This window comes from Dendrobates tinctorius, unplaced genomic scaffold, assembly GCF_039654945.1.
Source record: "Dendrobates tinctorius isolate UK_male_01 unplaced genomic scaffold, ASM3965494v1 ptg000020l, whole genome shotgun sequence".
Taxonomy (NCBI): domain Eukaryota; kingdom Metazoa; phylum Chordata; class Amphibia; order Anura; family Dendrobatidae; genus Dendrobates; species Dendrobates tinctorius.
The window spans coordinates 37,625,301-37,652,979 of NW_027361688.1; the positions used below are offsets into that span (position 1 = coordinate 37,625,301).

Consider the following 27,679-nt stretch of genomic DNA (forward strand, 5'->3'; position numbering starts at 1 on the left):
GAAAAAACGCAATTCGGGAGTTTTTATATTTTGCTCTGTTTTTAATGTATGATTTTAATATTTGTTTTATTGTGATAGACTGGAATTTTTTAGATTAAATATGTTTATTATTTTTTAATTTTTTTAATTTTTATTTTATTGGAAAAAAGGAGGGGAGTGATTCGAATTTTTATACTTTTTAAAATTTTTCAAACTTTATTTTCATTTTTACTTTATTTTTCAGTCTACTATGAGAATTTGAATCTGAAATCATTTGATCACTCATACTATACAGTATATTGCAATACCACAAGATTTTAGCGTATATATACAATGGCATGTAAAAGTTTGGCCACCCTGGTCAAAATTATTTTCTTTGTATTTTAGGCAAAATTGTATATATATCTACTATATAATTGTCTAATTCTCTCTGTCTGTCTGTAATGGAAATCCCACCTCGCTGATTGGTCGTGGCAGTTAGGCCGTGACCAATCAGCGACAGTTGCTTAGTTGTCGTGGCAACACGGCCGCATTGCTTATTGTACAGGCACATTACAGCCGTTAAAGGCATCACTGCTGCGTTGCTCATTAGATAACAGCAGAACAGTGACAGCAGCTCTGGGTGTAACTGGAGTACAATACATTAGGTAACAGCAGAACAGTGACTGCAGCTCTGGCTGTAACATGGCTGTAACGGGAGTACAATACATTAGGTAACAGCAGGACAGTGACAGCAGCTCCAGGTGTAACAGGAGTATAATACACTAGATGGTGGCCCGATTCTATCGCATCGGGTATTCTAGAGTAAAAAAACAGTTATATACTCACCTTCCGACGACCCCCGGACTCTGTCCCTCCTCTCACCATGCTCCCGGCATCTTCCGGTCCCAGTAATGCTTAGCGAGAAGGGCCGGAGATGACGTCACTCTCGCGAGAGCTCGGTGTCATCAGCGGTGTTTTGCGCTAAGCATTACTGGGACCGAAAGATGCCGGGAGCGTGGTGAGAGGAGAGAAAGAGTCCGGGGACCGTCGGGAGGTGAGTATATAACTATTTTTTATTTTAACAGAGACTCTAGAATACCCGATGCGATAGAATCGGGCCACCATCTAGTATAAATACTAGAGAGACAAATCAGAACCCCCACTTGACTGCAAAAGACCTTCAGAAAGATTTAGCAGACAGTGGAGTTGTGGGACATTGTTCTACTGTCCAGAGACACCCGTACAAATACGGCATTCATGGAAGATTCATCAGAAGAAAACCGCTCTTGGAGAAAAAAAGGACACAGAATTTCACAAAAAGAACATCTCACCAGCCAGTAAGAAAGAGGGTGGATCAATCATGCTATGGGGTTGTGTTGCAGCCAATGAGAACATTTCTAAGGTAGAGGGAAGAATGAATTAATTGAAATTTCAATAAATTCTTGATGCAAACATAACACCATCTGTAAAAAAGCTGAAGTTGAAAAGAGGATATCTTCTTCAAATGCATACTAATCCTAAACACACATCAAAATACACAATAGACTACCTCAAAAGGTGCAAGCTGAAGGTTTTGCAATGGCCCTCACAGTCCTCTGATCTGAACATCATTGAATATCTGTGGTTACATCTCAATATAGCAGTGCATGTAAGACGAACCAGGAATCTCACAGAACTGGAAGAATTTTCCAAGGAAGAATGGATGAAAATTCCTCAAACGAGAATTAAAAGACTCTTGGCTGGTTGCAAAAAGCATTTGCGGGCTGTGATATTTTCAAAAGGTGGATGTACTAGGTACTAACCATGCAGCGTGCCCAAATGTTTGCATCAGCCCAATTTCCTTTTTGGAATTTTTAAAATGTAAAAGATGAAAATATATATATTTTTGTCTAAAATTCAAAGGAAATGGGTCATCTTGAACTTCAAGCCTTTTAGAGATCATTACATCTTCAACTTGCTTAACTGTTTACAATAACAGTAATTTTGACCAGAGGTGTCCAAACATTTACATTTATGTATACTTTTATATATATATATAAATATATATATATATATCACTTTTGTGGAGACCGTTATCAAAAAAACAAAAAGCACCAAATGGCATATAATATAAAATCTTTTATTTTTATTAACAACATTTAAAAGAAAAAAGTCACAAGAAAGGTACTGGAGAAATTAATGAGGGACTATACATCCATAGAAAACCACTAAAAAACAAAGACGACCAGATGTATATATGTTTTTTGTTGTTATCACATGTCTTACTTAATCTAGCACTGTGTGAATAATATCCTAAAAATAATTTGCTGCCAAAGTGCATAATAATATCAAGAATATATTACTGCTGTATCAATGTTGAACAAGATGACAACATAATTAAAGTGAACAAAAGACATTCAAGATAGTAAAACCGAGTCTTGATTAACATACCAAAGGTCAGATGGGTGGAATTCCCCAGACGTCCCTCTGCCCCGACGCGCGTTTTGCACTGCTTCTTCGGGAGGCGTTTTTTTTTTATAACGGTCTCCACAAAAGTGATTGATTCATATATATGGCATATTATTTTCTCGTTTTATATGAAGGATGATATACATTGTTTGGGGCATTTTTTTAATTAATATATATATATATATCACAATTCTCCTATAGCTGAGCTATGGGGGATCAAAATGACAGTTCAGCATTCAGCGGGCTGACATGATAACATATCAGTTCTCTGAGATCGCGTTGCGGGAAGCCAATATGAGCTGACTGCTAGCAGCATCTAAGTTATTAAACTACGGTGATGGCAGAAAGCATGTAAATGCTTTCTATGTAACATAGCATCTGCCTTTTAGTTCCTGAGACTGCTTCATAGATTCCTAATCAGCCTATGATGAAAATGTATGTCATGGGTCGTTAAGGAGAAAATGGATTTAGTACATCCTTATTGACTATTAGTCCATTCAATACTACTAGATCCATTAGTTCTGGGAGAAAAAATAAAAATTGTCACAGGTTTACTGCAACAGAGAGGGGCCAGAAGACCGTGGTGTCGAATTCCACATACTCCTTTATTGATTAAAAGCACTTCTCCATCATATTAAATGATGCAGGTTTCTGCTAGCAGTGCAGGGGTGAAATCTGTTCAGTTAAGAGTCTCTAAAGCTTGCCTGCTTTGATGCTCTCAGCTGTTCAGTATTGGTCACACCCCTCTGCTATATATACTGGCCTCTGGCAATCAGAATTGCCAGCATTAGTTTTATACTGCCTGCTGCCTGGTGTGGAGTTGGATGTGTATGTTTGAGGAGGCGTTTGGAGTGTTGTTCTAAAGACTATCACTTGGTGATGTTTGTTTGCATATCTTCATCCTCTCCTATTTGGCTGTTCCTTCCTTTTACTTCCGGATGTTCCATTCTGTTGTTTGTGAGAGCACATTTGTATGATTGGTATTTTCATTTATCCCTGTATGTCTTCTTTTGTTAGTTTGGTTTGTGTATTCTTATATATAACTACTCCCCACTTCCCTGGGTGGGATAGGGGGACAGAAAATGGCTGATTCAGGAGCTCGGCAAGATACGTGGCCCCGGCATCTGCGCCATTAAAAGTAATCTGGGGAGCAAGGATATCTAGGGCACCCCTAGCTTTAGGGGTAGGGAAGGAGCCCCTGGTCCTGAGATATCAAAATACAGTCATGTGACAAAAATACTGCAAAATGGAACAAAACTTGGCAGATGACCAGTGGTAGGGTAAAATCCTTGGACATTTTGTTATATTTGACATAAATACTAAAAGATTAGCCAAAAGCAAAATTGATTCCTTTCATGATCAGATTGCCACAATGTATTTTTGAAAATTATTGGAAATGTTCACTATCCAGGGAGACCTTTATTTAAATCCATGTTCTATACCCCAATGTACTTTCACTTGCAGTAAATAATAATCCACGTAACCTTTACGTAGCCGGGGTCCAGGTTTTCGTTGCCTGGTAATGGGGGTCTCTATAATTAGATTTTTCAGTTTTCCTTTTGCAAGGAAAGTTCCGCAGCTTGCAACAGAGTGGCTTCCTGTTAGGATACACGGCCATGTATGTGTCTTCTTGTAAGTGACCTACACTAACATTTGTGAAATCTGCTGACCTTTCTGTGCTCCCTGGTGGGTTCACGTGTTGAATAGATTGGCTGTGACTAAGTACCTGCTTAAAGAGCATAAAATTAGACTGAAAACACTAACATTTAGCAGACAAGACCGGTTTCCTATTTCCTCCTCTCTTCCTGTTTTCAGGCCACTCCTGCAGGTTGCAATTTTCCTGTTTTTTTTGCTACACATCTGTTCCCTTTAGCGAGGGACAAGCTGCTGAAAGGACAGCAATAAACAGCTCCAACGTTTAATGAATAAGTCTCAATTATTGCATTGTGTATGCCATATCACCAAGCTGAATGTGGTGTTAATAATAATAATAATAATAATAAATTTTATTTCTACAGCGCCGATATATTCCGCAGCACTTTATATTTCAGAAGGGACTTGTACAGACAATAGACATTACAGCATAACATTAATCACATAGATCATAAGAGATACCAAGAGGAATGAGGGCCCTGCTCGCAAGCTTACAATCTATGAGGAAAAAAAAAAAGGGAGACACGAAAGGTGGGTGGTAACAGTTGCCCTGATTGTATGGACCAGCCATATTGTTAAGTGTGTAACAGTACAGACACAGAGGGCTAATGGATGCATAAAACATGTGGGAACATGATGTGGGGAACCTGGTTATGGTAAAAACTTTTGACTGTGCCACACAGGGATAGATTAGGTTAATGTGTTGAGGCGGTAGGCCAGGCTGAATAAATGAGTTTTCAGGGCACGCTTAAAATTGTGGGGATTGGGGACTAATCGTATTGACCTGGGAAGTGCATTCCAAAGAATTGGCGCAGCACGTGTATAGTGTTGGAGACGGGAGTGGGAGGTTCTGATTATTGTGGATGCTAACCTCAGGTCATCAGCAGAACGGTGGGCACGGGTAGGATGGTATACTGAAACAATTGAGGAGATGTAGGGTGGTGCTGATCCATGAAGAGCTTTGTGGGTGAGGGTAATAAGTTTGTACTGGATTCTGGAGAGGATGGGTAGCCAGTGTAATGACTGGCACAAGGTAGAGGCATCGGTGTAACGATTGGTGAGGAATAAGATCCAGGCAGCAGCATTCAAGACAGATTGGAGGGGGGAGAGTTTGGTAAGAGGGAGACCAATTAGAAGAGAGTTACAATAGTCGAGACGAGAATGAATAAGAGAAACAGTAAGAGTTTTTGCGGAGTCAAAAGTAAGAAAAGGTCGAATTCTAGAAATGTTTTTGAGGTGCAGATAACAAGAGCGAGCCAGTGATTGTATGTGGGGGACAAAGGAAAGCTCGGAGTCAAGTATGACCCCAAGACAGCGGGCCTGTTGCTGGGGAGTAATAGTGGAACCACACACGGAAATGTCAATGTCTGGTATAGGTACATTAGTATCGGGATGAAACACAAGGAGTTCAGTCTTTGACAGGTTCAGTTTCAGATATAGTGAGGACATGATGTTAGACACAGTGTTTAGACAATCGCTGGTGTTTTCTAGAAAGGCAGGTGTGATGTCAGGACAAGAAGCATATAATTGGGTGTCATCAGCATAGAGATGGTACTGGAAACCACATCTACTGTGTAAGGTACACCTGGGGTGGACCCGCTAGACCGTGGCAACGAACCTCCCGGGGGCGAGCTGACCAGGTGGACCACCCCCTATACAGGGAGCGTTTGGGGCAAGCCCGCGGGTAACTATTACCACGGCAGCTGGTACCCTGGAGAGTAACGACAGACAGACAACTAGAGCTGAGTTGGGGGTACAGGACTGACGGTACCGGCTTGGAGACACAGGACAGGCGGGCACGGCTGGGAGACACAGGACAGGCGGGCACGGCTGGGAGACACAGGACAGGCGGGCACGGCTGGGAGACACAGGACAGGTGGGCGCGGCTGGGAGACACAGGACAGGCGGACACGGCTCGGAGACACAGGACCTAGGAGAGAGGAAAAATGGAGAGGTGAACGAGCCACGGATGGACAGGACGCGATAGCGTGCATAGAGGGCGGCCAGAATCACTAGGGAAAAGCAGTGATACTCAGGCACTGCTGGCAGGAAGAGGCGGCCAGATATAGGGGCTAGTAGGAGGACTTCCGGGTCGTGACCTAAAGTGGAGGAGGAGCAGGTGCGCGTCCTCAGGAGGAGGAGGAGGAGCGCGCGTGCCCAGGCACAGTATGTGCGCGCGCCCGCCGAGCAGGAGGGGCGGGAGCGTGCACCCGGCGCGGTCCGGAAGACCGGACGAAGGGGACCGCTGGACAGAGAAGAGGAGCCGGGGAGGACCGAGGACGGCGGCGCAGAGGGAAGCAGGATGCCGGAGGAAGGGTAAGCTGCGGCCGGGAGGAGGCAGAGAGAGGAGCGCGCGGCAGCCGCCGCGTGACAGTACCCCCCTCCCTACGCGCCCCCCTCCGCAGTCCGGAAAAAAATTTGGCCAAGATTCGAGGGGCCTGGATGTTCTCTTGGGGCTCCCAGGACCTCTCCTCGGGACCAAAGCCCTTCCAATCAACCAAGAAAAAGGTTCTCCCCTTTTGCTTCCTCATGGCCAAAATATCTTTAACCTCGAATACATCGTCTGCGGAGACAGGCGGAGGTGAGTGAGGGGCCTTAGAAAGGAAACGATTGAAGACGACTGGTTTTAGCAAGGACACATGAAAGGCATTAGGGATACGGAGAGAGGCAGGAAGCCGTAGTTTATAGGAGACATCATTAATACGGGACAAGATCTCAAAAGGTCCAATATAACGGGGACCCAGTTTATGGGAAGGGACCTTGAGGCGAATAAACTTGGAGGCCAGCCAAACTTTATCACCAGGGTGATATGGCGGAGCATCCAGGCGTCTTTTGTCGGCGTGTCTCTTAACTCTGTTACGTACCAACTCGAGAGCGGCCTTGGTCTCCTGCCAGATCCTGGAGAATTCCCCGGTCAGAAGGTCAGCCGCCGGTACACCCGAGGCAGGAGGAACCGGTAGAGGTACACCAGGATGTTGCCCATAGACGATAAAGAAAGGGGACTTGCCTGAAGACTCGCTGGCGTGGTTATTATAGGCGAACTCGGCCCACGGGAGAAGTTCAGCCCAGTCGTTCTGGTGGACATTGGAAAAATGCCGGAGGTAGTTCACCAAGCACTGATTTGTCCGTTCAGCCTGACCGTTGGACTGGGGATGGTAAGATGAGGAGAAGTCGAGAGTGACATCCATTGATCTGCATAGGGCTCTCCAGAAGCGAGAGGTAAATTGGACTCCTCTGTCAGAAACAATATGTTGGGGCAGTCCATGAAGACGGAAGATGTGTTGAACAAAGATCTTCGCCAAGGCTGGAGCTGATGGTAAGCCGGAAAGGGGAACGAAGTGTGCCATCTTAGAAAACCTATCAACCACCACTAGGACGACTGTACAGTTGGCAGAGTGGGGTAGGTCCGTAATAAAGTCCATGGCAATGTGTTGCCAGGGGGACGAGGGTATAGGAAGCGGGTGTAGAAGCCCAGAAGGTAGCTGCCTAGGCACCTTGATCTTGGCACAGGAGAGACAGGAGGCGACGAAATCCCGGACATCCTGGGGAAGAGTCGGCCACCAGTAGTAGCGGGATACCAGGTGAAGTGTCTTCTTAATCCCGAGATGGCCAGCCAGCTTGGAAGCATGTCCCCAGTGAAGGATTCGTCCTCGGTCCTTCTCCGGCACAAAAGTCTTGCCAGGTGGAGGTGAGAGAAGAGAAAGTGGTGCCACCGTGATGAGCCGGGATGGATCCAAGATATGCGTGGGTTCCTCTTCGACATCTGTGGGCAGGAAGGATCTGGACAAGGCGTCAGCTTTGAGGTTCTTGTTGCCTGGGCGAAAATGTAGATCAAAATCGAATCGAGCGAAGAACAGAGACCACCTGGCCTGGCGTGGGTTGAGTCTCTGCGCAGATCGAAGATAAGCTAGATTCTTATGATCTGTGAAGATTGTGAAGGGATGTGCGGCGCCCTCCAATAAGTATCTCCACTCTTCTAGAGCTAACTTGATGGCCAGCAGTTCTCGGTCCCCTATGGAATAATTCCGCTCTGGGGTGGAAAAGGACTTGGAAAAGAAGCCGCACGTGACGAGTTTACCGGAAGAAGATTTTTGAGACAAAACCGCTCCGGCTCCAGTTGCTGATGCATCCACTTCGAGGACGAACGGTTTGTTGGCCTCAGGACGATGGAGTACGGAAGCCGTGGTAAAAGCTCGTTTTAGAGATAGGAAGGCCTCCTCTGCTTCAGGGGTCCAGACGTGCGGGTTGGCTCCTTTACGAATCAAAGATGAGATGGAGCCGGCCAACGAGGAAAAATGGGGGATGAACTGCCGATAATAATTTGCGAAGCCGAGGAATCGCTGAACGGCTTTCACCCCTTGGGGACGTGGCCAGTTGAGCACGGCAGACACTTTCGCCGGATCCATACGCAGGCCGAAGTCGGAGATGATAAATCCCAAAAATGGAAGGGAGGACTGTTCAAAGACGCACTTCTCCAATTTGGCGTACAGGCGATTCTCCCTCAATCGGAACAGCACTCGGCGGACATCTCTTCTGTGGGTGGACAGATCGGGAGAGAAGATCAGGATATCGTCAAGGTATACAACCACACTGGAGTACAGAAGGTCTCGGAAGATGTCGTTCACGAATTCTTGAAAAACTGCGGGAGCGTTGCACAACCCGAAGGGCATGACGAGGTACTCGTAGTGTCCATCCCTGGTGTTGAAGGCGGTCTTCCATTCATCTCCGGAGCGAATACGGACGAGATTATAGGCTCCACGGAGATCCAATTTAGAGAAGATTCGCGCACCTCGCAGCCGGTCGAACAGCTCGGGGATGAGAGGCAGAGGATATCTGTTCTTGATGGTAATCTGGTTAAGACCTCGATAGTCAATACAGGGGCGGAGAGACCCGTCCTTTTTCTTAACAAAAAAGAAGCCAGCCCCAGCGGGAGAAGAAGACTTTCGGATGAAGCCTTTGGCCAAATTCTCTTGTACATATTCAGACATGGCCTGGGACTCGAGTGGACTCAACGGATAGATTCGCCCCCGGGGCGGGGTCGAGCCGGGAACAAGCTCGATGGGGCAATCATATTGCCGGTGCGGTGGAAGAGCCTCTGCCTCTTTCTTATCAAAGACATCAGAAAAAGCCCAATAGACCGAGGGCAAATCCGCAGGACCCGAGACAGGAGACGAGCATTTGAGGGGTTGTACTGGACGAAGACATCTAGTCTGGCAAACGCAGCCCCAGCGAAGGATGTCTCCGGTCTGCCAATCGAGGACAGGTTCATGCATCCTCAACCACGGAAGGCCCAGGAGCAAGGTGTGGGATAGAGACGGCAGCACGAAGAAGGTTATTCTCTCACGGTGCAGGACCCCGATCTGTAATTCCAGCTCTTCAGTGACCAACGTTACGGTCTCGCGCAAGGGAATCCCGTCGACTGAGGCTAACTGCCGGGGAACCTCGAAGGACCTAACAGGTATCCCCAATCTCTTCACCGCCTCGAGTTGGATGAAATTACCAGCGGCCCCTAAGTCAATATAGGCTAGCTCCGAGAAACGTTTGGATCCCTGGATAAACAAAACAGGAAGGGTCAAAGGTAGAGAGGTGTCGAAGGCACCTAGGGAGGCCTCTCTTACCTGTCCTAGGCGGAGGAGTTTCCCGGCCTCACAGGGCAGGAACGTAGAAGGTGGGAGGCACTGCCACAATAGAGACAGAGACCATGAGTGAGTCTCTCCTGGCGGCGTAGCTCTGCGGGCCTGAGTCGGTCAACCTGCATGGGTTCAGGGGCTGACGCCGAGGTGGAAGGCCGAGCGCGGGGAGGACTGCGCATCGGAGGAGAGAACCGAGTGGGTCTTCTCTCCCTGACGGCCTCGCGGGAACGCTCGCGGAAACGCAGGTCAATTCGCGTTGCCAGCGAGATGAGATCTTCCAAAGAAGTAGGTGTATCCCTGCCTGCCAACTCATCTTTGATTCGGGGCGACAAGCCACGCCAAAAGGCCCCTACTAAAGCCTCATTGTTCCACCCTAGTTCAGAAGACAACGTACGAAACTGGATGGCGTACTGTCCCACAGAGAGAGCACCCTGGCGAAGGCAGAATAAGGACTCGGTAGCGGAGACCAGACGCCCGGCCTCATCAAAGACCTTGCGGAATGTCTCCAAGAAGGTTGCGAGCTGGGAGACTATCGGGTCATCTCGCTCCCACAAAGGATTCACCCAAGCCAATGCCTCACCCTCTAAGTGGGAAATCATAAAGGCCACCTTGGCCCGGTCGGAGGGATACTGTAGGGGTGCCAGCTCGAAGTGCAACTGACACTGGTTAATGAACCCCCGACAGAGCTTGGGATCCCCACTATAGCGTGGGGGTTTAGCCAAGCGGGGCGAGGACTGGGAAGCTGCTGCAGGCACAGGGACAGCGGCCGCCGTCTGTAGAGCTAGAAGGCGGTTATCTACAGAGGCTATGTAGTTTAAAATATGGGCCTGGGTGTCGCGCTGCTGAGCAAGCTCCTGCTGTAAGCCGGAGATTTGGGAGGCAATCCCCGGATCGGAGGTTTGCAGAGATGAAAGTCTGGACTCCATAGACTTGAGGAACGACATGATCCTCGCCTGATTCTCACGAAGGAACAAAAGTTCCTTTTGGGTCGGGGTCGGGGTACCAGCGGAATCCATGGCCTGAGTATTCTGTAAGGTACACCTGGGGTGGACCCGCTAGACCGTGGCAACGAACCTCCCGGGGGCGAGCTGACCAGGTGGACCACCCCCTATACAGGGAGCGTTTGGGGCAAGCCCGCGGGTAACTATTACCACGGCAGCTGGTACCCTGGAGAGTAACGACAGACAGACAACTAGAGCCGAGTTGGGGGTACAGGACTGACGGTACCGGCTTGGAGACACAGGACAGGCGGGCACGGCTGGGAGACACAGGACAGGCGGGCACGGCTGGGAGACACAGGACAGGCGGGCACGGCTGGGAGACACAGGACAGGTGGGCGCGGCTGGGAGACACAGGACAGGCGGGCACGGCTGGAAGACACAGGACAGGCGGACACGGCTCGGAGACACAGGACCTAGGAGAGAGGAAAAATGGAGAGGTGAACGAGCCACGGATGGACAGGACGCGATAGCGTGCATAGAGGGCGGCCAGAATCACTAGGGAAAAGCAGTGATACTCAGGCACTGCTGGCAGGAAGAGGCGGCCAGATATAGGGGCTAGTAGGAGGACTTCCGGGTCGTGACCTAAAGTGGAGGAGGAGCAGGTGCGCGTCCTCAGGAGGAGGAGGAGGAGCGCGCGTGCCCAGGCACAGTATGTGCGCGCGCCCGCCGAGCAGGAGGGGCGGGAGCGTGCACCCGGCGCGGTCCGGAAGACCGGACGAAGGGGACCGCTGGACAGAGAAGAGGAGCCGGGGAGGACCGAGGACGGCGGCGCAGAGGGAAGCAGGATGCCGGAGGAAGGGTAAGCTGCGGCCGGGAGGAGGCAGAGAGAGGAGCGCGCGGCAGCCGCCGCGTGACATACTGATTGTTTGACCAAAAGGGGCATGTCATGATCCAGTGATGGATCTGGCGGTATTAAAAGCACAAAGTGAACTTTTTTTACTTTGGAAAGTTCCAAGGTGTCTTGACTGTCCCCGGTGGTGGTTTTGGTATTGCACTTTGGGTTTTTGTGCACTTAATTAGGTATTAGGGGTGACACCCTATAAAGGTGTGCTAGAGGTGTGCAATCACGGCCTGTGATATTGTGAGTTTGTGTTCACTCTGTTTTTGGAGAGCCTGGATGAAGGATGGAGCTGGTGAGGAGTCCTGCGCAGCTTAGCCAGGGGGGATGTGTTTCAGCTATGGTTTCTGGACGAAGGGCTGGCATGGCGTGGTGGAGTCGCAGTGATGGTGTCAGCTGGAAGTGTCTGCATGGGCTGGTGGAGTGGCGACTATGGAGAGTGGCACTCACCATGTGGGACTTGGCCGCTGAGCTGGACTCATGCATGCTCGACTTCGTGTCAGCAGCTGAACTCATCCTTTGGACTCTGGTTCTAAGCAGCTGCAACTGGTGTTGGACTCTGCTCCAAGGTTGCACTAAGGTGAAGGATCCTGTTATGGTGATGGATCCGGGTGGAGGAGAAGATGCACTCAGGTAGAGGGCTCTGTTGCTAGGAGCGCACGCAACAGAGCAAAGCTAAGTGGTGTTTCCCCTGTATTGTCTCTTTCCTCATGTGTGTTATTAGTGCAGTGGTGGGATTAGTTTCCGCACCGACCTATTCCCTAGTGAGGGTTTAGGGTCAGGGCGAGCTAGGGCGTTGAGGTACGCGTGCGGCGCCCGGTGCGAAACCGGCATAGGGAACGTTAGGAGTGCAGGGACACTGGCTCAGGGGAGCTCAGGAGGTCTCCAATTCCCTTTCCCTATTGCAGGGCCCACCATTGTTAAAGTTACCCAGGTTCCCCCCTTTATTATTTAAATGCGCCTTACTGGAGGCGGTGTTTCCAGATATTGTATGTATAACGTGTAATACCTAAATTCGCCAGGTGGAGGCGGCGTATCCACCTGCACGTTTTTATTATTTAAATGCGCCCCACTGGAGGCGGTGTATCCAGGGTCACGTGTGTTATGGGTTCGCCTTGCGGCATCATCTGCGTCCTGACACACGTGACCATGACATGGCAGTGTACTAAGAGAAGAGGAGGGGGCATAGGACTGATCCTTGAGGAACCCCAACAGTAAGGGGAAGATGAGAGGAGGAGGAGCCAGCAAAAGATACAGTAAAGAAGCGGTCAGAGAGATAGGAGGAGAACCAGGAGAGAACAGTGTCCTTGAGGCCAATGGAACGGAGCATAGTGAGGAGGAGCTGATGATCCACAGTGTCGAATGCTGCAGAGAAATCCAAGAGAATTAGCATGGAGTAATGACCATTTGATTTAGCTGTTAGTAGATCATTAGAGTGTAAAGAGCGGAAACTGGATTGGAGAGGGTCGAGAAGAGAGTTATCAAAGAGATAGCAGGATAAGACGGGAGTGGACCAGGCATTCCAGGAGTTTAGAGATGAAGGGAAGATTAGAGACAGGTCTATAGTTAGCGGCACATTTTTGGTCGAGGGATGTTTTTTTAAGTAGTGGATGTATGATGGCATGCTTAAATGAGGAGGGAAATATACCAGAAGAGAGAGAGAAGTAAAATATTTTAGTTAGGTGAGGGGTGACAGCAGGGGAAAGGGACTGGAGTAGATGTGACGGAAATGGGTCACTGGTGCAAGTGGTTGGGCGAGAAGATGCAAGGAGCCTGCTTACTTCTTCTTCTGTGACTGGTTCAATATCAGAGAGTGAGCTAGATGCAGTGGGGGAGGGAGGACAGTGCATGGTATGAGGTGATTGGGAGATAATTTCCTGTGTTCTGGTGTTAAAATTAGACAGCATTTTAGGCTCCTCAGGTAAAAAAGATTAATATTTTAAAAGGGCCTAACTGGTCTATAGTGGGCTTCAGGAGTATCTACTCAGGATGTGATAATAGGGGTCAGTAAAAATAGAGCTTATAAAACTTGTTAGATGAAAACTCCATGACCCCATGCCACTTGCTCTTGTGACCTGGGCATCCAAGTCTGTACCTGTCATCTCGGACGCTATTCACACCACAGCGTCCGGCAGGCAGCGGTAGTTCCATCTCTGTCCACTATAGCCTCAGTGGCGCCGGCTTGATTTTACTCAGGTTATCGGGGGTTAATCTAGCTGGAAATCAGGTGGGATGTTTGGTCACGCCCTCGGTCTTTAAATAGTCGTGCTGGCCTGTGGGCGTCGCCGATTATAGCTTGTGTTTTATGCCAAGTGGTTCCGGTCTGGAGAGGAGGTGTTGGAGAGAGAAATTCATATCTGGTGGCGTATGATCCGTTATTACCTTTTCGCCTTCCTATATTTGTGCTTTGTTTGGCCCTGTTCACATTACAGTATTGTCCTGTGTGTTTGCGGCGCGGTGTGGTTTAAGTTCTCCCTGTCTGTCATTACTGTGTGGGCTTTGGTGGTTTGACAACTCACTGGGTGGAGGGTTCAGCTTAGGGTTGAGCAGGAGATAAGGAAAGGTTGGAGGCTCAGGCATTTGCACCATTAGCAAAAACCCTGGGTTGAGGGTCAGACAGGGTTTTCACTAGTTTGAGGGACTCCTCAGGGGCCCCAGGTATTTCAGCCTCCTTTGACCTAAGCCCCGCAAAACAGTACCCCTGAACACACACTTGGCGTCCAAACCTATAAGAAGACAGCTGTGGTGAATCTGGCAAAATGTCCATGGCTATTGATTGGGCAGTATCAGACAACTATTTGTACATCTTAAAACAAGAAATTTCTGGAAAAAGAGGATAACCTCTTTGACTCCTGGAAAGTTGGCAGATTGCAGATATCTTGGATGCCTGATAGACTTATAGTCCAGTTGCTGGAGTAGTCTCTCAAAGCTTTCAAAAGAACTCAGCTATCTCCTGGACTTCTGAAACTGTTGGCAGATCTCACAAGAGCTTGAAAAGCCTCCTGGCAGGTTTCAGAACGAGAGGAGACTTCTTGGACTCCTGGAAAAGTTGGCAAATATTCCAGGAGCTGGAGAAGCCTCCCAAGGCTTTCAAAAGAACTCAGAGACCTATGGACTCATGGGAGGCTTCAGCAAATCTCCCAAGAGCTTGGGAAGCCTCCTGACAAGTTGCAGAACAAGAGTAGACATCTTGAACTCCTGGAAGAGATGTAAAATATTCAAAGAGCTGAAGAAGCCTCCCATAGCTTTCTAAAGAACTCAGAGAGCTATGGACTCATGGAAGAGTTGGGCAGATCTCACAAGAGTGAGAAGCCTCCAGACAGATTGCAGCTAAAGAGGAGACATCTTGGACTGGCAAATATTCCAGGAGTTGACGAAGCCTCCAAAAGCATTTGAAAGAAAGAAAGATTGGCAAAACTCCCAGGCACCAGAGAAGCCTTCCAAAAAGGGACCAGCCACTACTGATGTCTGTGTTCTTAACATGCAGTGTTCTTACAAGATATTCCTTACTAGTCTGTATGCAATGTGATTAGGCAGTCTGGGATTGCTGGAGCATTCCTAAATCTTAATCCCAGCCACCTCTCTGTAGCACGACTGCATTCCAATACTGCAGAGGAAAGATTACCTCATATAGCAACATCAGAGTACATGGCACACCAGCAAATAGACCCTGCTGATGGCCTGAACTGTCAATCATGCTGATGGCCTGAACTGTCAATCAAGCTGAATCGCTCACCCCCAGCAATTACAAATACGGGAGGTGGGAGGTTGGAGGATGGTGGGCTTCTGATAAAAAGAACACTAGACAAACCCTTTAACCAAATGTCAGATTATCTACATTTAAGACTTGATTGCTGGTACCTGACACCTCATCCAGACATGTCAGAAAGTATTAACAAATATTTTGGGGAATTTCTTATAATGTATTTCACTGATGTCTTAGTAAAGTAGACCCAAATTTGGGGGCTCATAATAAAAGTTATTTGGAAACTATCTAGATTGAAATGTTTATAATTTTATGTTTTTTTTCTACATTTTCAGACTGTGAGCAAGATGGTGATACAAAAAGCCAATTTATCTATTATGTATAAATGCTCAGCTTACAACAAAGCTGGGAGAGACGAGAGGCTCGTATACTTCTATGTGACAAGTAAGCAACTTTAGCAATATGTTGAAACGACTATAGATATACTGTAAATTATACTAGTGCAATACCAGGAAAGTGGGAATTGAGTTGAGAATAGCACCATCAGTGGAGGGAGGCATAGGAAGGACAGTGGTATAACAATTGGTGGTATTCTTCAATGTGTGCAATGAGTTAAGTAATAGGGACAGCTTAGGAGACAATTATTTTTTATTAAATGCATCTATTTTTGGCTTAAAAATTATTTTTCATCTGCTCTCATTTTCCAGCAATGACTTTTATTTTGTATAGTGTACAGCTTGTTTCCATTGAGCTTGGCTGCCAGTGCCTGACCAAGTGTGCATGATAGTTACATCCCAGGAAAGGCGTTAACGCCTAACATCACAGACACTTTTTTCCAACACTTTCATTTCTTTACAGCAATTTGCTGCTCACTTCACTTCCCTAGGTCACAGCTCCTGACAAGCTGCTGTTATAAATTTGCAAAATCACTAGCCTCCGCCATCAGCAGCTTCTCCTAATACCAGCTTGCATCTTCCTCAGACTTATGCTTGCTCAAATGCACTGTTATCCCTAAATGAAAATGAAGTCTAAACAGTATAGACTTCAGAACAAACCACTGATACATGAATTTGTTACAGCAAATCTTGTGCTGAGCATTATAGTTCTGCTAAGGCTACGGTCACACTATCAGTATTTTTTCAGTATTTCTCAACAGTATTTGTAATCCAAAACCAGGAGTGGAAAAAATCAGAGGAAAAGTATAATAAAAACACGTCACCACTTTTAAATTTTGCATCCTCTCCTGGTTTTGGCTTGCAAATACTGATGTGAAATACTGACCAAATACTGATAGCTCTGCTACTCACCAGAACTGTCACTCAAGGAGTAGAGCCCGCCCTTCCATAAACCAAGGAGTAAGGAAACTGCATAGCTCTGAGCTGCTCAAGACACAACATGAAAATAACACTTTGGCCACGTTCACATGCTCAGTAATTGGTCAGTATTTCACACCACTATTTCTAAGGCTAGTTTCACACTAGCGTACTGAGGCGCAGTGCAGGGCCGCCGCTAAGCCCCGGCCCCGGCCGACCCTCCTCCGGTCATCTCCTCTTCTGATCGCATGATGCTGCATGCGATCAGTGTATCCTATAGTTAGCATTGGGTACACTGGCCGTGCGCTGGCATGATTTTGCCGGCGCTGCGCCGAGCACACAAAAACGCACTCTGTTGCAAAATCATGCCAGCGCACGGCCAGCATACCCAACGCTAACTATAGGGTACGCTGATCGCATGCAGCGTCATGCGATCAGAGGAGGAGATGACCGGAGGAGGCGCGGCCGGGGGCAGGGCTTAGCGGCGGCCCTGCATTGCGCCTCAGTATGCTAGTGTGAAAGTAGCCTAAGCCAAAGCCAGGAGTGGAACAATCAGAGGAAGCGTATAATAGATGCACGTCACCACTTCTGATTTTGGCATATACAGTAAATACTGATGTAAAATAGTGGCCAAATACTGAACGTGTGAACCGGACCTTTAATTTATTTTGCAACTGGCAATGTGAAAGGAAGCAAAGAGCCTGTAAAAGTCAAATGATGCAAAATTTTTAAAGAAACCGGTTTGCAAAATTATTTTTAGTGCTCAAAATACGTGGATTTAAGTGGAAACAAAAGTTATAAAAAGTGGCAATATCATTTATGCTTTTTTTTCTAATGTACGTATGATTCTTTTCAGTGCATTTTCTGTTCACCATCACATACATGAGCTAATGTGCCAGCAGTTACGGAATGTACATTACCCATATACAGCACTTTGTTGTAGAAGAAATGAAGCGCCCTCTAGTGGTATTTACTCTCTATGAAAAAAATTTTACAACACAATTGCCCATTGCTCTTCCATTTCTTGTTATATTTAGTGGAGAAAAGCTAATTAACACAAGCATTATACTTTTTCACGATATCATTATTCATCTCTATGACAAACATGGTTCTTTTTAGCAATTCCAGATGGCTTTGCAATTGATCCTGAGCCGACAAAGGAACCAATAGAGGGTCAGAACCTCAGTTTGAGTTGCCTTTCGGATAAGTACACTTATGAAAACATGCAGTGGTACCGACTGAACTTTCATACATTAAATGGTGCTGAGGGAAACCCGCTCGTGCTGGAATGTAAAAATGTCCACCAGTATGCCGACCGCATGGAAGGAAAACTGCAGCACCAAGAAGGATCGAGTAACGCAACTCTGATACTGAATATCCCCAAACTATCAATAAAGGATGAGGGGGCTTATGTCTGTGAAGTCCAAAACCGAAAAACTCGGGAGAAGCATTGTCAGAAAAAATACATATCGGTGCTTGGTGAGTAGAATATTGGCATTATTTAAAGAATCGGCTACACTTTCCAGAAAAAAAAAATGTTTAAAAAATACTGCTCGTCAAGGAAATCTATGCAACATACTGCGATAAGGGCTGTAAGGCCAATCGTGATTTCAGCATGGGCCACAGTTATTTATCCCAATTTGTCAATCTTGGGGCATCAGCAATTTTTCTGTTGCCTCCGCCCTATAGTGAATACCTAATCATGAGAAAGAAATACCCAAAAAATGAAACAAATCTAATCCTCCAAAAAGTTGCTAAGGCTACCAAAAATGAAAACAGAAGTAGCAATAGCTCCAGCATCCAAAAACAGGAAAAACCAGTTACATCTATTGTTTCTTGTTACAACAAAAAAACACAATCAGGTACAACGTAATGTAATATAAATACAGTTAATTGATTTATTCATGTATTATAATAAGGAATAAATGAATATAATAAAGCTGCGGCAAAATAGGATAATTGATTTATACAAAAATATCCAGCCAAGCACAGTACAAAAAATGGAATTAAGCAATAGAAATAAAGCTAGGTAGATACATAAGGTTCATTACCAATAAGTCATCACTAATAATTATTAACAATAAAAAATACCATTAATTACTGTACCTATAGATTATGGAAATACATAAGTGAAATAAATTAATAAATAATGTAGCTGTACACTAATATTGGATAATGATTTGGTATAACAAATATAGCCAGCCGGCCAGCAGATACATGCAGGCCAGCAGTCATATAGAAAGATCAAGCAAATGACCGAAGCCAAAGCAGAGTGCCCCAATAGCTATAAAGACAGATAAAATATCTGGTTGGATATTATAAAGTGGATACACCTAAGCAGGCAAACCAGAGCTGCCGTCATATCAAAACAGGGTTCCCCAACTCCAGTCCTCAAGGCCCACCAACAGATCATGTTTTCAGGATTTCCTTAGTATTGCTCAGGTGATACAGTAATTATATCACCTGTGCAATACAAAGGAAATCCTGAAAACATGATCTGTTGGTGGGCCTTGAGGACTGGAGTTGGGGAACCCTGTATTAAAAGATATCTTGTTCCCCCGCCATACACACCAACACGTTTCGTGTGTTGCTTCTTCAAGGGGTGATTCAGCTTCTTCTAACAAAGACACCTCTAGTACAAAAGGATCCACTACAAACGGAGCAAAACATGGATCCAAAATGGCAACCAAAGCTTCAGTTTTGAAATTGATCTATCCTGGTACGTGCAAAATTTAACACTTTGGTTTCCGTTTTACATCCATTGTTGTCCTGTCTGTATCAGACACTTTTGTGTAGAAGGCATCTCTGAACAGCTCTAGTGCTCTGGGCATGTCCTATGCTCAAAAACTGCCGGATGACATAAGATTTGATTCCCATAGACTTCAATGCTAAAAAATGGATTCAGTTGCTATTTATTTGTTTTCTGTGGTGCAGACTATGGAGGCGATTCTTAAAGTGTTTTTGCCAGAGAACTGTCATGAAACTCTTTGAAGTTGCTAAATTTTTACGCCAGTTTGAAGCATCTCTGCCGAAATGTGTGGGAGCAGAGGAAGAGCTGGGGCAGGGCGGGGTGTACCGATGTTCACCCACCAAATTCAGCACAAGTGCTGACGTTTTTCACACCAGAAATGCTACTCCTCTCCATGACTGGAGTGCCATTTCGGGAGAGGTGAGTGGAGGCGCACGGATACGCCAGATACAATGAGTGGTGTAAGCCTCTTATTTCATTTGGGGCATCATCATCGAACCCTGGATGGATAGAAGCTGAAAAAAGGCCAATGGAAGACATTTTATCGGAATATGGGTCAATAGTTTTCTATACTTATAAATATGTTCCTATACCTCCTTTCTCTGGATATCAGAACAGATGATTGGGTTAGGTGGATCTAATACTCTTATATTACTATATTATCCCAATGTTTGGTTTTAGGTCTGGTTATGGATCGACAAACAATGTGCTATAGGTTTAGTTACAAGACACAGTGCCATATTATATGTATAAAAGGATTTTCCATGACCTGTTACTTCTCCTTTGTAGCACAGGAAGCTCCTTACTTTCGTTCTAACCTGACTGATAAGATGGTGAATGTCAGTGACTCAATGGTGATGTACTGTGACGCTGATGGCGCTCCCAGCCCTCAAATCCTCTGGTATAAAAACAACAAGTTAGTGGAAGAAGTATCAGGTACAACATAAGGAAAATGTATTGCTATATCATTATGATGTTTGCAGTTAAAGTGGTTTTCTCTCGAACAAAAGTTGATTTTAGTCAATAGATCTTGGAATAATAATAATTTCCACAATTGGATGTGTTTAAATAAAATGTTCCTGTGCTGAGATAATCTTATAAATGTGCCCCTGCTGTGTACTGTGTAATGGCTGTATCTGACCGTGCAGGGACATGGTCTGATGATACCACAGCCCCTGGGCAGGGGAGGAAGCAAAAGGGAGCACACAGACGGGTAGAACCACCATCAGGGTATTACTGTCATTACTTGCCTATGGGGCCCAGTGAGCAGAAGCAAAGAGGGGGTCCCAGACTCAGTGAGACTGTCACGCTCGTGCCTAGGCTGATTGGCACGAGCTGGGGGTTGTGGCCCCACTGTGCCACAAACCAGACTACCCTGGAAGGGGCGTGACTACGGCAGCTACCTCGGTCTTCACTGGAGCCTCTGATGGTGAGGTCAGGCTTGTGCGGCAGGTAGCTGCCGGTTGCCACTCCAGGGTGGTGTCTGGCTGTGGCTGCTGATCCCACTCGGGACCAGGACACCTGGACAGATGTGAGTCACAAGCAGGCTGAGACACATGGCAAGCAGGCACGGCTTGAGACACAAGGCAGGTGGGCACGGCTTGAGACACAGGGCAGGCGAGCACGGCTTGAGACACAGGGCAGGCGGGCACGGCTTGAGACACAGGGCAGGCGGGCACAGCTTGAGACACAGGGCAGGTGGGCACGGCTTGAGACACAGGGCAGGTAGGTGTGGTGTGCGAAGGAACAGGTAGGGTCCTGTTCACACCGCAGGAGCGGGTACTGGCTGGAAGGAATGGAATATGGAGGAACAGGTAGGGTCCTGTTCAAATAGGAGGTGCAGGTATGGGTACAGATCGGAGAGAGTGGAATATGACAAAAGCAGGAGTGCAGAGTAGGCGGAGCCTGCAAGAGTGTGGAGTAGGCGGAGCCTGCAAGAGTGCGGTGTAGGCGGAGCTTGAAAGAGTGCAGAGTAGGCGGAGCTTGCAAGAGTGCAAGGTAAGCGGAGCTTGCAAGAGTGCAAGGTAAGCGGAGCTTGCAAGAGTGCAAGGTAGGCGGAGCTTGCAAGAGTGCAAGGTACAGACAGGGAGGACACAGGGAAAGACACAGCAGGGAAAGGAACCACAGACAAGGAGACTGACAGACAGACAGAGGTAAGACAGAGTGCAGATAGAGACACAGTACAAGACAAGGTACAGGGACCGAAGGATACAGGGACCAGGATATTCTGCCTCCTGGAGGGCGAGCAAAGAAGTACCAGGCAAGTAATCAGACAAAGCTAGGACAAGACAGGGACCAGGATATAAGCCTCCTGGCGGGCACTCCGAGTGTACTAGAAATGCTAGGAGTAAAGCCTCTCAAGGAAGGCAAGACAAAGGACAGGGCCTGGCTACCTCAGTAGCAAGGAGCTAACTGGGTATAGACATTGCACAGGCAAAGGTTAGTGGGTGTGGCGACCCTATATAGCAAAGGGCTCCAGGTGATTGGTCGGGGACAGATTAGACCGCTGCACCCTGACTGCATAAGAAGCAGAGAGTTCAGGTGCCGCCCCCCTATACACACAGTCAGGAAACATGAAGAGCAAGCAGGAAAACAAGAGGCATAGCGCATGGAGCTGGCAGCAGACAGAAATCACTGCATGACCTGGAGCAGTGAGTAAGTTGGTGTGCGGGGATGGGAGGCCATGCAGTGATGCCAGCAGGGTTGCTACAGAGACACGCTGCAAACCCTGCTTTGAGGCAGCACAGCCGAGCCACTGTATAAACGGCCTGGCAGATTATGTGGCACGCTGGGGCCTGGGCTAATTGCTTCACTTTATTAAGCCCTGGGGCTCCAGTCACTCTCATCCACGGCTAGTTATATTGTATGGCATAAGTACAGTCCTGCTCATTATTATTGGCACCCCTTCATTTTTTTTCATAGACTGTATAATATCTTCAGAAATAAATAGAAATGTATCAAAGTTATATCCTTAGAATTTTTTAATTAGTGGTCCAAAGTAATACAACAATAAAACATTGTTTTTCAACTTACATGTTGCAGTTTCAAAGAAGAAACAGAATAAACAGCATATGCAACAATAAAGACATTCCTAATTAATACTTGGTTGCACACCCTTTGGCATTGATGACAGTCTCGAAACGTTTCTTGTAGCCATCTGTAAGCTTCTTGCACTTCTCATCTGGTGTTTTATCCCACTCTTCCTTTGCAGTTTGTTCAAGAACTTGAATGTTTTCAAGGATCTTTTTTCCCAATAGCAGATTTCAGCTCACCCCAAAGATTTTCAAAGGGATTTAGGTCAGGGCTCATTGCTGGCTATTTTTTCTTTTCAACCATTCTTGTGTACTTTTGGATGTGGGCTTTGGGTCATTGTTTTGCTGGAAGACCCATGATGTTCAGCTCAAATCAAGTTTTCTTACACTGGATAGGACATTTCACTCTAAAATCTCTTAATAATTCTCTGATTTCATGATTCCAGTACCAGATGCAGCAAAGAAAACCCACACCATTATGGATCTTCCACCATGCTTAACTGTTGGTAGGATGTTCTTTTCCTTATAAGCTTCATTGCACCATCTGTAAACAAACTGTTGCTTTGCATTTCCAAAAAGCTCTATTTTATTTCATCTGTCCACAGAATATTTTCCCAGAAGGATTGTGGTTTGTCAAGGTACTCTTTGTCAAAGATCAGTCGCTCCTTTTTATGTCTTTCCTTCAGCAATGGTTTCTTCCTTGGCCTTCGTCTCTAAGGCTCTGCTTGGTTTATTGTGCTACTTATGGCACTTGATGAAAACATGACCCCAGACTGTTCCAGGTTGGCCTTCAGGTTTTTGGATGTTTGAAGTGGTGTTTTTTCCACCATTCGCACCAACCTTTGAAGACATCTCTTGTGAATTTTCCTCTTTTCCCCACATTCAGGAAGGTTCTTGACGGTTACATGCTTGGCAAACTTCTTAATAACATTGCACACTGTTTAAACTGAGATACCAAGGTCTTTGGAGATGGCCTCATATCCTTTTGGAAGTCTTGTGTTTGCTAATAAGAGCAGTTCTGATGTCCTCAGACAGTTCCTTTGTCTTCATCATTGTGACAAAGGAACGGAGCCTACCATGTGGCTTTTTAAAACACTGAAGTCATCATACATGGCTAATTCATGTCACATGGGCACCGACAATTAATCATAGGTGACTCTCATTTGTGATTTAATACAGGTGAGTCAAATGTGTTTTCATACTAATTTAATGTAAAGGGTGCCGCTAATACCAGTCTCACAGCAAGCCTTAGGTTTTTTGAGTTTTCACTCCCATTGTGTCATGCTCCAGTCTGGCTTTTGAGTCCTGTCTTCCCTTTTCCCGGGCTGATCATGTCAAGGGTTATCTTTACCTGGCCTCATTTTGGATTCAGGTTTGCTATTTCTTCCTTATGCATCCTGCAGGCCATGTCAGTTATATTTTCTGCCTACGGCGTGAGTATCTGACTCTGGTAGTACCCTGATTTGTCCTCCTGCTGTTGCTGACTTTGCTCGGGTCTGTTTGTCCCCCACTCCCTGTCCCGACACAGTGTTTCCCTTTCATGTTTAGGACTCCCTGGAATCTAAATCGGCTTGGACCCTGGCCTGCTGTTTGTCTCTTGTCTTTAGCATATCTGCTCCTGACCGGTACTGACCCATTTGGCTTGCTTCTGACTCTGTGTTTGTTTATTCCTTTGTTACTGCTCTACAGACTAATATCGACTCGGCTTGTTTAATTATTCTGCTGCCACCTGGTGGCAGCCTTGCTGCTGCACTGCAGGTCTGCTCTTGCTGTGTGCAGTCCTCCCTCAACTCTATTGCCATCTACTGGAGCTTGCATCTACCTGCAGCGTGACACTTTTTTTTTGTTTTGAATTATTGTTTATCATTTGCTCTTTTGCATTTAACATGAGTGCTCTGTACAAAAAAAAAAACTGTTTCATTTGATTTTTTTTTTTCAGGAAAATATTCCACATTATGCACTTAAACTTCATGGGTGCCAATAACGATGAGCAGAACTGTATGTGATATGGTGTTCAATGTGATTTTTTTTTTAAGAGGACCTGTCACTAAGTCAAAAGTGGCCACTTTTTGCTCTTGTGTTATTCCTACTGCTTAGTGAGATTTCCTTTTTTTTGGGAGGAGGGGACGGTTGTAAATACTCCATACACTTCAAGAAATGTGGACCTTTTAATTTGGTGCTAATTTTTATGACCATTACTGAGAGGGTGTGTCTCACAGCATTCTCTGGGGGCGTGTCTTTAAAATATAGGTGAGTACCACCCACTTGGTGAAGACCATAAAGATTAGCGCTAAGTAAAAAGGCCCATATCTCTGGAGCAATACAGCGGATTTACAAAAAACAAAAAGCTGAATACTCAGTTGAGCAGTGTGCTGGTAACAGGTCCACTTTAACCTCGGTTATCCCTAGCGATAAAAGTGCATTCTCAACATTATTTATTTTTAAATGTTAATGAAAAGTTTTGTTTTCCACCTCTAATTTGCTTTTAAATTGCCCCTTATGAGTAATTCATCCCATTTTAATGTGTTTATAATACTTCAGCCTAATTTGTGCTTCACATCATCTCACATAGGGATAGTATTGGGAAACCAGAACCATACTCTGAGCATTCAGCGAGTCCGAGAAGAAGACGCTGGTGTATACTTCTGCTCTGCCTGTAACGAGAAGGGATGCGCAAATACCTCCACCATTGTCTCTGTTGAAGGTGCTTCTAAAAGTCCAGTATTTTATTTAATTCTATTAAAGGGAATCTTTCGGTAGGATCAACACTCCTAAGCCGTCTATATGGGCACATAGGTCACAGGAAGCTGAATAAAATGATACCTTGATATCTGCCATCCAATGTTTTATTCCAGAGAACTTCACATTTTTCTTAATATGTAAATGAGCAGTTAAGATCTATGGGCGGGATATAGATCTACCTGAGAATCTGCCTCCAGAGCTTATTATAAATGAAAGGAGTGGGACCAGTGTGAGACATGTAGATCAAGAGTGCAGACTGTCAGTCAATACATGTCTCACACTGGTAAAGCATTAAACATTTGTCTAAAGTATGAGGCCACCTGAAAGAAAATCTGTCAAACAGCAATATAAAGTTGAGACAGAAACTCCAATTCCAGGGTTTGGTAAATTACTGCTCTGCTTGCTCTAGTTTTGGTAAAATCACACTTTTATTAGGAGTAGCATCACTAGAAAACTAGTTCAGCATTCAGAGAACTGCTAGATCTGCAGCAGATAACATTGATTTTATCAAAACTGCAGCAGGCTACCCAGTAAGTGATACATCGCTGGAATCTGCCTCTGCAACATGCTGCTTTAAGTGGCTACAGTTGGTTGACCTGAAGGACCACACTGGGAAAAATGTATACTCTGTCCATTACTTAGTGTAGGGTCTGAGTGGGTCATGACTGACACAAGGTCATGCATCAAACCTGGCAGTGAACCTGGCATAAGTACTGTAACTGTGTAAAACAAGCAACATATTTTATTTTAATCTAGAAATGTTTGATTCTTTCATAATAGACAATTAGCTGAGTAATTCAATCTTAAACCCATCAGCATTATTTCCTTTGTTCTTTGTTGCAGGAACTGATGACAAAACTAATGTTGAGATTGTGATTCTCATTGGCACTGGAGTGATTGCGGTCTTCTTCTGGATACTGCTCATCCTCATCTTTTGTAACATCAAAAGGGTAAGTAGTTATCGTGCCATATCCCAAAAAAATTGTTGTAATATTTTAAAAGGGTACTTTAATGCATAAACATGGCAGAAGATGACACTAGAGGAGTTCCTTTGGTATTCCTCCTCCATATGTTTTAAAACCAAACAAATCGGCAAGAAAACAGAATCCTCAAGAAAGATTTGGCCTTAAAGACAGAATCTACAACCCGTGCAAAACCACAAAACCCAGCGCAATCTTGACTTGCCGGGAGATCTTCAGCATCTAGAAAGCCACAGGTTGGAGATCACTGATTTGAGTGGATATTGAGGAATTAGGGTACTGTTTCACTTAGCGATGCACCAGCGATCCCGACAACGATATGGATCGCTGGTGCATCGCTAAGTGGTCGCTAGTGAGCTGCCACACAGGCAGATCTCACCAGCGACATAGCAGGGGTCGGGGGTCGTTACTTACCTGTCAGACGCGGCGATCCTGATGTCCTCCCGCCTGCGTCTACGCGTGGCTCGTCGGCGCCACAGGAAGCCCAGCAGGAAGTGCCCGACGAGAAATGGTCCAGGACGTTCTCGCGCGACCAGCGATAACCAGCGGGGGAGCCGGTTGGAGGTAAATATCATACATAGCGATATCGCCAGCAATATCGCTATAACGTCACAAAATCGGTGACGTTACAGCGATATTGCTAGCGATATCGCTATGTGTAACGGGCGCTTTAGAGTTGTTCCTTACAAAAGATAAGGAAAGATATGGATGTTTCCGGATACAATCCTATGTAAGAATATACATAATCGAATTTAAAATTCTGTTTTTCTACCTTCAGCCCAGCCACAGTGAGATAAAGACTGGATACCTTTCCATCATCATGGATCCTGGTGAGGTGCCCTTGGAAGAACAGTGTGAATATCTTCCTTATGACTCAAGCAAGTGGGAGTTTCCCCGAGACAGATTGAGACTTGGTATGAAAGATATACTTTCCCCAATAATGGACTACTATAGCCTACTCACAAAGGTTCACACGTCTGTTATTCACTATCATGAACCAGGTTGTCTGAACCGGCCTCAGATCGCCTGACCTTAAGTCTTCAACTTCATAGGCATAACCAAAGAAATGAGCTGGAACATAAGTTGCTATACATGCGACTTATAGGAGCATGTTCACACTGTAGCTGTCCAAAAGACAAAACCTAAGATAGAAACAAAATGAGCATATACTCTGCATTAAGTACATAGTAGTAGTACAAAAGAACAATATAGGGTACTTGGTAAATGCTGTTTTTGCTCAAAAGGGTGTTAAAGCCATCCCACCACGACAAGGTCTACCTCAGTTGGGATGGTCCTAACCTTTAGTATTAAAACCTCACCTTGTGTCACACAACCTCATTGTAGGTGGGGGCCAAACAGGACCAAGGCCCGACTGTTCATGTAGCTGGCCATGGGAAATTCACAAGAATACATGACACTGTTGAGTTCCATGACAATGTCGGACTTGTGAAACCAACCTCACCGTATGATCCAGTCTGGAATCTCCTATCTGGACATAGGTGACTAATAGGGATCGTTGGTCTTATAGACAAACATAAAATATTAAAATGGCTGCTTATCTCAACAACCTTACAATGTATATGTGGACTAATAACCAACCCGTATGTACCTCAGTAGAAAATT

General features: G+C 45.8%; 1 protein-coding gene across 1 annotated transcript in view; it reads left to right on the forward strand.

Moving 5' to 3' along the window:
• The window catches only part of FLT4 (fms related receptor tyrosine kinase 4), a 284,750-nt gene that overhangs the window by 212,444 nt on the left and 44,627 nt on the right, over positions 1-27,679 (forward strand). Inside the window, exons 12-17 of the mRNA XM_073568005.1 lie at positions 15,576-15,684; positions 17,673-18,032; positions 20,092-20,238; positions 24,907-25,038; positions 25,920-26,026; positions 26,835-26,970. Coding sequence (XP_073424106.1) covers positions 15,576-15,684; positions 17,673-18,032; positions 20,092-20,238; positions 24,907-25,038; positions 25,920-26,026; positions 26,835-26,970 — 991 coding nt within the window. The remainder of the gene's footprint in view (positions 1-15,575; positions 15,685-17,672; positions 18,033-20,091; positions 20,239-24,906; positions 25,039-25,919; positions 26,027-26,834; positions 26,971-27,679) is intronic.